The 9265-nt window shown below is 31.1% G+C and overlaps 1 protein-coding gene across 1 annotated transcript in view; it reads right to left on the bottom strand.

The window, feature by feature from the left end:
- Window positions 1-4427: 4427 nt before the first annotated feature.
- Window positions 4428-9265, bottom strand: part of LOC111083586 — an 18233-nt gene continuing 13395 nt past the window's right edge. The window contains exon 7 of the mRNA XM_022380203.1: window positions 4428-5297. Within this exon, the coding sequence (XP_022235911.1) occupies window positions 5086-5297 (212 nt within the window). The 3' untranslated portion in view covers window positions 4428-5085. The remainder of the gene's footprint in view (window positions 5298-9265) is intronic.

Here is a 9265-nt window from a genome sequence, read left to right as displayed (position 1 = left end):
CAAGTAGAGAGAATGATTATGAAAAAAAAAAATCCTCCACTGAGCTGAGTCACTCAGTGGAATCAGGTAATAAAGACTCAAACCGAAGATTTTATTTATATATTTTTTCTAAAGCTGTTGGAGAATGTCCTCATTCGGTCGTTATTTTGGAAAGTCAGAAAATAAATTACGTGATAGATACAGGAAGTCAAATTTCCATAAAGGTTTTTCATATAAAATCACATTTAGTACAGACACTAATGACTGGATGGAAGTCAAATGGACTATCAGTATCCTATCCTGGATATGGGATACAAAATTTCTTAATTAGGATATTTGATTGCAAAGGATCCACGAAATTAAATTATGAAATTGAATGCTCGTGGAAATATTGGAATAATGTGCTTGGCGAAATTTGACAGTTGCTGTTGAAGAAATATAGCAATGCATTTGAAATTAAACTTTCCTTGTATCATTTGATGTGGAAATACATATCGGCATTTTTCAAAGTTGAAGTAAGAATGTATTTGAAGGAATCAAGTGTAAACTTAGGATATGCTTAATTGGATTAATAAGAAAATTCCGGGAGTTTCAAGTAAAATGTACAGTTGACACATAAAAAAAGAATTAATTACCTTACATTACTATGATTGAACCACTTTCAGTGAACGAGTATCATTTGCTAGCAGAGGGTTGAGTACCTTATATTAAAATTATTTTGAATATGCAAATCAAAACGTCATGTGACAACCACAGGCGATATAAAGTCCCGGTAAAACAGACTGTAACAGCTATATTTTGGCATTTTGTAGATCGTGTAATGCATCATAAATTGATTACTTTTAGAAGGGTATGTAACAGCCTGTTCCGACACAAAATATTCATACTTTTATATCAAAAACATGTATTCAGGTCAGAACGTCCAATTTAATTAATGGCACTTGAAAACAAAGGAATATAAATCAACTTAGAGTACCAGGACTATTAAGGAGACCTGCAATAAGTCTTAACCCTGTAAAGGTAAGCAAAATGTGGCATTTTGCAACTGCTAGGAATCCACGAACACAAAGGTCTGAGACAAAAGCTGTCCGGCCATCTCTGTGTTACAGGCAACAATACGCAATTTAATCAAGAAGTATATCCATTTGGAAAAATGACATAAGTTGCTTCCATGACATATTAGTTCAACTGTCACATACCTCAAGCTGCTGGAGAATGAAGCTGATTTCATGGTTTTACATATGAAGAAATACCAATCATGTCCTTTGGATTCCTGTATTATTGGACTGTTTTAATGGGCACTTGGAAACCATTGTCTTGTACATTAGATGGATTGTGGAAAGCTTCACAGAGGTGTGCCAGCCTTCACGGCTATTGTCAAGATATAAGGTCATCAGATAGAGCAAGACTGGATATGGCAACTTGGAATGTAATGATACTGTAAGGCTCCAAAATCATTTTAGTACAATGTTTTCAAGCTGTGTATATGATGGTGTATACTACAGTAACTCATAGAGTTACATCAGTTTGTATTCCTAATTTTAATGAAAAAGATGCTTGGTTACATCCTAACATGAGGATCAAAAAACTTTGTAGTGTTGAATTGGAATCTCTGGTGCATAATTATAAAACATGAGTCAAGTCTTCATATGAAATTAGAAAACTTCTGCAGCTTTTAGAAAAAAAATACTGCAACATGTGTAGCCTTAGCTACAATGACCTGGAATATTGTGTGAGTGTTTATTATAGCAAAGCCACATCAGTATATCTGCTGTTTCCACTGTGGGGAATTGAACCCCTGATTTTAGCATTGTAAATCTGAAGATTTACCACTGTCCCACCAGGGGACTGGATTATTGTGACATGGTGCTTTATAGAATTTTTACTAAAGGTGATGTTCCAAACAAATTACCTCATCAAAGAATTTTACTATATCAAATTCCAGACATTAGAAACTCTACAAACCAATGGCATTATCCATGATATTAGAAGTTTGTATGACAGTTCAATGGTAAATGTGAGGAATAAAAGATGGAACCTTATGTTTGTGTTATGATCATCAATTTCTGAATGCAAAAACCAAGTTATCCTTTACCAAGAACAGACAAAGTTTTAGAGTTTTTAAAAGGAGTTAAATAGTTAAATTTAGATTTGGCACAGTTACTTATGAGCATCTATTCATAAGGGTAAAATATATATAAAACTGCCATTTGAGTAGGATAAGGTAGACTCTATGAATTTTTGAGAATGCCCGAAAGATTTCAGAAACTATGGTTATTATGCTTAGGGATCACAAGTTTTTGTTTTTAGATGACGTGACATATTGATATTTTGTTCGTACTGCCAAAGAACATTCGGAAAGGCTTAGTTTTTAAAAGATTGGGCAAATATAATATAAAATTGAAGACTGAAATTCTATCTCAAACATAATTACCAACATTGCTTTCATACATCTAGCAACTTTGGAGAATATTACACATATTCACTTCCCAATACCATTTTTCCTGAATGGTATGATAATCCTACACATCAGAAAGTTCACAGTCCCTACCATGCATAATTTTGAGTCTTCGCATCTGGTCATAATCTAAAAAGGTAACTTTTATTAAAAGCAATAAAATGTTACTCCATTGATAAACACAAGGGTCAACATGAAAATTCATAAATTGGTCAGTATAGAGATGTTTCTCCTAGTGCAAAAATACCACCTTGTATGAGCTTGCTACTTAGCATTTGTAATTGAAATGACCCCCAAATGGGAAAATCTTAAACCAGAACTGTATATATATATATATATATTGGCTTTTTTATAACTTCATAAGAAGGGATAAGCATGGATTCAGATAAAATAAAAGTGGTTAGAAAACAATCAAAACCAGTAAATGCTCATCAATTGTAATAATTTTTAGGTTTAACAGCCCATTACTGTCACTTTGTGTCAGATTAATCAAAAATAGCTGCTCCCTAATATGTTCAAGTTCAGGGGTTCTCAATTTTTTTGCTTGGCTGTGATTAAAAAAGCTCCTCAACTGAAGATAAAATTAACATTGGGGCATTTGATGGAATCTAAGCCCTTATAAAATCTTCCAATGGATTATACTTCACTTGAAAAATTTGTGAATGGTATTAAAAATGTTTTAATTCTTACTAATATTTTCACACAACTTACAGAAACCTGTCTTACAAGAGAGCAAAAAGCAACATATGATAAAGGCAGTTGATTATAAGAAAAGAATTTGAGACTTTACAGTATATGACACCCAAATTGTGTAGTTTTTGGTTCTTCTTAAGAACACAAACTTCAAAAATGAAATTAAAGATAAATGGAATCCTTCTTCTTATTTAGTTACTCAGTGAAGGGTCATTGTTTATACTGTGCAGCTAGCCGATGGTACGGGCAAAGTTAAAAATAAAAGTAGAATGTAAATCTTGGATTGTGATCAATTTTATTCTGGTAGGAAGAAGTGAGGAAGACCATAAAAAATAAAACAAAAAAGCTTGAATTTGAAATTGTACGATGAAACAACTGATAAAATTTTATGTAACAATAATTTTGGAATGATAATAACTTGTTTGGGAACTTATAACTATGAGAGTTCATCTCACAGCAAAGCCAGAAAATATTTGAATTGGTTCCACGAACCAAGGTCCGTATTATAAAAATGGTTAACTTCATGTGAATCATCTGAAAACATGTTATTGTGTCTGTAACTTCAGTTACAAGTCTAGGGCAAGCAGTGCTACCTGCATGGGATACTGACAAACAATAACGTCTTTTAAGGTGGGTTTACGAGGACAGTAAACCCTTAGTGGGGAAATACGTAAAATGATATGAGCAGTTTAGTTAATTTATTTCATGTGTCCCTCATTTTCATAGTGAAAGATGTTTCCTCCAGTATGTTTCAGTATTATATGTATTAATGCAGTGAATCTGTCATGTTCTGAACTGTAACTGCACATTGCCTGTGTTGCTCATTAACAAATGGAGCCACGTTTCAGTTTTGACAAGGTCATCTTTGTACTTTCATAGCTTGTTAACATGTTTTTTTCTTTTCTTATTGTGAACAAAACAACATTTTCTCCAGAGCTGTCTTCTCTGTGAAGTGGATTGCTGCATTTGAGTTTGGCTGTTACAGTTATTCATTAATTACTGTACAAAAACCAACAACAACATCAACAAAAAAAACAAACAAGAACAGTTCACATTGAAGGTAGTGCTTTATCAAATTTGGCTTTTCAGTTGAGTCCATTTATATCTTACTCTCCTTATAAGTTCAAAAGTCATAAATTAAACCTAATATAAAAAATTCAAGTTTAAAGTTTAGCTTTATATGGTAGTTATATGGTATGTTAATTTCCACAACAGATGCAAAAAAAGCAAATTATTTTTTAAATTGTTTTATTAAAATGCATTTTGCTGTATTAAATTTGTCACATAAAAGCACAAATATTTACAAATATATATATATATCTACGTTAAAAAAAAATTTGTAACATTAATTTTTGGGCCCATATCCCTAACATATCACATAATAGTAAACAAGTTTTGAATTCACATCCTTGTACATATTACTGTAAGTTTTATTTAAAAAAAGAGGTTTAAGAATTATCAATATACTGGTCTGATCTAACTTATGTACATTTACATCGTTCAGTTTTTTTGCATAGTCACAAACTGTGTAAATACTTGTAATCTATCTGCAAGAATATTCATCTTAGTTTATACTTACATCATGAAAAATATTCAACACTAAGATGATAAAATCACAATCCTAAAAGATGCATATCTGTATCACACCTCTGAAAGTATATTTAAGATCACAATAGATCAAATTTTTTATAAGAAATCAAAGCAATCATTAAAATATACTGAATATACATGCTATTTTCTTTAGTAGAAAAAAAGCATGTTATTTCTGTCAGTGTCTCCTTACCCAATACACTGTTTAATTATGTGTTTTATTTTAGCATATCCTTTGAGATTAATTTGAACCTCATTTCTAGTGGTTCAAACTTTGAGCCATAACTCCATTTTTTATATCAGTGCTGGATATGTTTGACTTAGTTAAAAAAAAAGAAAAAAAAAAGGTTGTGAGGCTGACTTTTTTAAAAAACTGAATCATGAGTTTGAAGAAGCCACAAATTATATTCTCGAGGGTGAGCCTTCTGAAACTTCTTAAGCCAGGCCTTTTTCTCTTTCTCTGAAACCTGACTGCTGTTTAGGATTGTTGACAGCAGTTGTTGCAAAGCCTGGGTGGTTATAATACTATGATGTTCCCTGAAGACTTTCTCTGAGACTTGCTGACAGAAAACTGGACCTGAGTGATCATAAAATGACAGTTTAACTTTATTTTTAAAAGAAAACATGGCCTAGAGTATCTAGAAAAGACTTTAATGTTTAGATGTTAGAAATAAAATTCTGCATGAAGATGGTTAAAAGAGAGAGTTGAAAATTTACTTTATGAATATTGAACCTGGAAGTCAAAATTTGGTCAAGTTACTTTTATATCAAATAATCAAGCAACTTTCATATTTGAATTATTTATTCACTTTGATATAATATAATAAATCACATTTTAAAATAATGCTATTAAATTATTTTTATAAACCTATTTATCTTAAGTAATTATATAATCAAGACAGACAGGCTTCAAAATGTACAATATGTTTGTGAGATAAGTATTAAATGTACCATTTATTAAATAAGTTACTGAAGGTATTACAAATTTAATTACATAGCCATTTTCCCACTGCTACACTTAGCTTATATTAATCTAAAGATGTTGTGTTTGCTGGAGACTTAACAAGATGGTATCGTAACTATTTTGTGCTTGTTATAGTTTTCATGCTATAACTTTTAAATTAGTGAGCGAATGTTAACAAAATATGGCAGATTATCAATAAATATTACAGTGCTTTCATACGCAAAATATCTAATGTTTTTTATTAAGTCGTGTTTCTCTCATGCCTTTCTTTTCTTTTCTATTATTTTTATGATTAAAAATACTTTTATGTATCAATAAATTTTGAAATTTCATGTGAAATCTTTATAATGTCTGGATAGTTATCAAACATTTCTTAAGAAAAAAACTATATTTTATCTGTTATTTTCAGTAATTAATCTCTGTACAGGTTCGGTAGATTTGAATGATCTCGCAACCACCATAAAAAATTAGGAAACAAACATAAATTATGCCTCTTTCATTTTAGAATGAACAGAAATTATAACACAAAAACATAAATGTTTAGACTAAATCGCTTAAATCTCATAACATTATACATTTATATATACTTATTATTTTTATTATATTGACCTTTCACCTGTGCCTGGCTAACAATACAGAAGTTACAATGATGTGGCTCATGTGCATTCATGTTATCGTTCAAATAACATAAAACAGTCACATTTCAATTATCATACATTATGTATGTATATAGATTATTGCTATTTTGAAATAAGTTCTTAAAACATATTTTTCCTAAAACATAGAACAGTAAATAAAGAAGTACAGCAAACAATTATCTCTTCTATCTGCAACCTTTGTACTCAGTTGCTGCTTGACATAGGTTGCTGAGCCTTTAAAAATTTTGCACATGGAGGATAAGAAACAAAATATTTTTTTTTAGTTTTTATATATACATATGAATAACTAAAAAATCACAAATTACTACATCAATACCATAGAATTCAACTATAATTTATCAAGCTTAGTAACCAAGATGTATTTTACTCTACAAACATGAAATTTTGAGTAGACTAAAGACACAACCTACCTCATTGAAGTTTTGGTTCAAAAAGAAAGAAATGGCCCTGGCCATGTTAGAAAGGCTGAGAAAACCACTGCTACACTTAGCTTATATTAATCTAAAGATATTGTGTTTGCTGGAGACTTAACGAGATGGCATCGTAACTATTTTGTGCTTGTTATATAACCAAGCTTCTGATTGGTTATTCATGTCATGTACAGAAGTAAGTGTATAAAAGGGAGTGTTTCCAAAAATGGAAAGAGGTGGGCAGGGTGCCACTGTGTTTGATTTATTACATGAGCATTATCTTAGCAAATAGAAAAGATAAGACTTGTATTGTGACTTCACAAACATCTAAATTGAACCAGTGCTGCATTCAACATACCACGTGACACACAAAAATCGATTATTATTTGTTTTTTAAATATTTAATTTAAATTATGAAATTGGGTAATGTATAGTTTATAATTTGAATGATAATCTACAGTCTGATACCAAACTTATTGACATAAATCCATGAAATATTAGTTCAATAAAATTTTGAATGCGAGTCAACAAATGAGATGACATGGCCTTTTAGCTGTGACCTGTCTCGAAATGGTTCGCTTTTTATATAAAATAATTTCAAAAATATTTTAAAAACATCCAGTGTTGTGATCTAGTCAGCCACTGTCAATATTAAGCCTTTTTAACTGGTTCACTTGTATGAAGAGTTGACAGCTTACCATGCAGTGATGTATAGTTCACAAATATTACATGTATTTACCAAATAAAATAAAGTGATAGGTAGCTGGATAAAATTATATTTTATGGAAAAGGTTACATCTCTAAAGAATGTTTCCTTGAAATGTTCAAGTATCTAACCACAATTAATTCAGGACTGCAGGAACATCCAGATATTTTCATCTGATTCATAAGTTTGTTTGTTGTTAAGCCCAAAACTATACAATAAGCTATCTGTGCTGTGTCCACTTCAGGTACTGAAACTCAGTTTATAGCATTATAAGTCTTCAGACTTACCACTGAGCTACTGGGGGACTGATTCATAAGAAGCATAAATATCCACTTAAATCTACTAAATTTCTTTCATAACTATTAAATCAAATTATTACAAAAAAAGCAAGAAGTTAACAACTGGACAGCCAGTACAGTTTCCATCAGAATCTATCCTCATGTGACATTGTTCAAATAAGTGTCCAGTAAAATGTTGATTGTACTGTAAAAAAGTAGCTCTAAAACTTAAGTATATCATTATTAGATGCTAAATCAGTCCTTGGCAAAATTTCAGTTATCTTTGGTAATGCTTGAATTTTCCATAAGAGTCAAATTTAACTGATGCTTCACAGATTTTATGAATTCAAAAAACACATATCAAAAAGCATATCATGACACACAGTAGTGTGTTGTGTGGCCAAAACAACTTGCAGAACACACAGTGTTAGGAGTGATAGTTTAGTGATTTTCCACCTTCTGTAGCTCAGACTGGTAATCCAAACCATCACACATTTTCAGAATATGTGCTCTAATGGACCCTTACTTTACATACCAAATTTCAAGGCAATCCATTAAGAAATACATGAGATATAAAATCTCCAATTTTGATTGAAATTCTTCTATTTTTCTTGCTTTGCAACAAAAGTATGGAAACTTTATTTGATATAAAAAAAACATCCTTAACTTTATGGATTTTTTCCAATTTTGGTAGAATAATAGATCTTTACAACCTACAATTAGGTGTCTAATTTGGTCTAAATATAAGCCACAGGTGCAAAGTTATTCAACAAAAAACACTCAATTGTGACCAAAATTTTTGCACACACCTATGTAAAAAGTAGCACAAGCTATTGGTCTAAAAGTTTTATTACAGCTTCACCTAAGAGTAAAAGTGGACCATTTTTAGTTTTATGTTATTTAGATTAAAGGTGGCTGATTTAGAGCATCAAAACTGTAGGGTGAAAGCATGTGTAGATACATAAGTATTGGTTAGGTCAAGCAAACTAGATTAGCGGTTTCTTGCTCAAGTTTTCAAAAGAATCATAAGGGTGGATGGTTATTGTTTATTGCCAACTTTTAAGTACAAATTTGCAAAATTGTATGAACTTTTCCTAATTAAAGAGTATTTAGTGTCACGTGATGGTAACTTAAGCAATTAGCATAAATAATGATGTTTGATACAGCTCTACCGAGTGCATATGGATGATGACAAGAAACTGTTAAATCTAGATTCCATGTCGTTACTGTAAAGGAATTCAAATTCGATGATGAGGAACCCACTTTGAGACTAATAATGGTTGGAGACGGCTTGAATGGGTAATGAAGAAAAACTTTAATACAAGTTTAACACAACAGCAAATGTACAACGTTTCGACAAAGTTTTGTCATCATTAGGTACATTTGCTGTTATATTATACTTGTATTAAAGTTTTTCTTCATTACCCATTCAAGCCGTCTCCAACCATTATTAGTCTCAAAGGGGGATCCTCATCATCGATTTTGAATTTTTTTACTGTAACGATATGGAATCTTGTTTTTACAGTTT

Source organism: Limulus polyphemus, unplaced genomic scaffold, assembly GCF_000517525.1.
Source record: "Limulus polyphemus unplaced genomic scaffold, Limulus_polyphemus-2.1.2 Scaffold143, whole genome shotgun sequence".
NCBI classification, from domain to species: domain Eukaryota; kingdom Metazoa; phylum Arthropoda; class Merostomata; order Xiphosura; family Limulidae; genus Limulus; species Limulus polyphemus.
The sequence above is the reverse complement of the archived record's forward strand: the minus strand, read 5'-3'. Positions and strand labels throughout refer to the sequence as shown.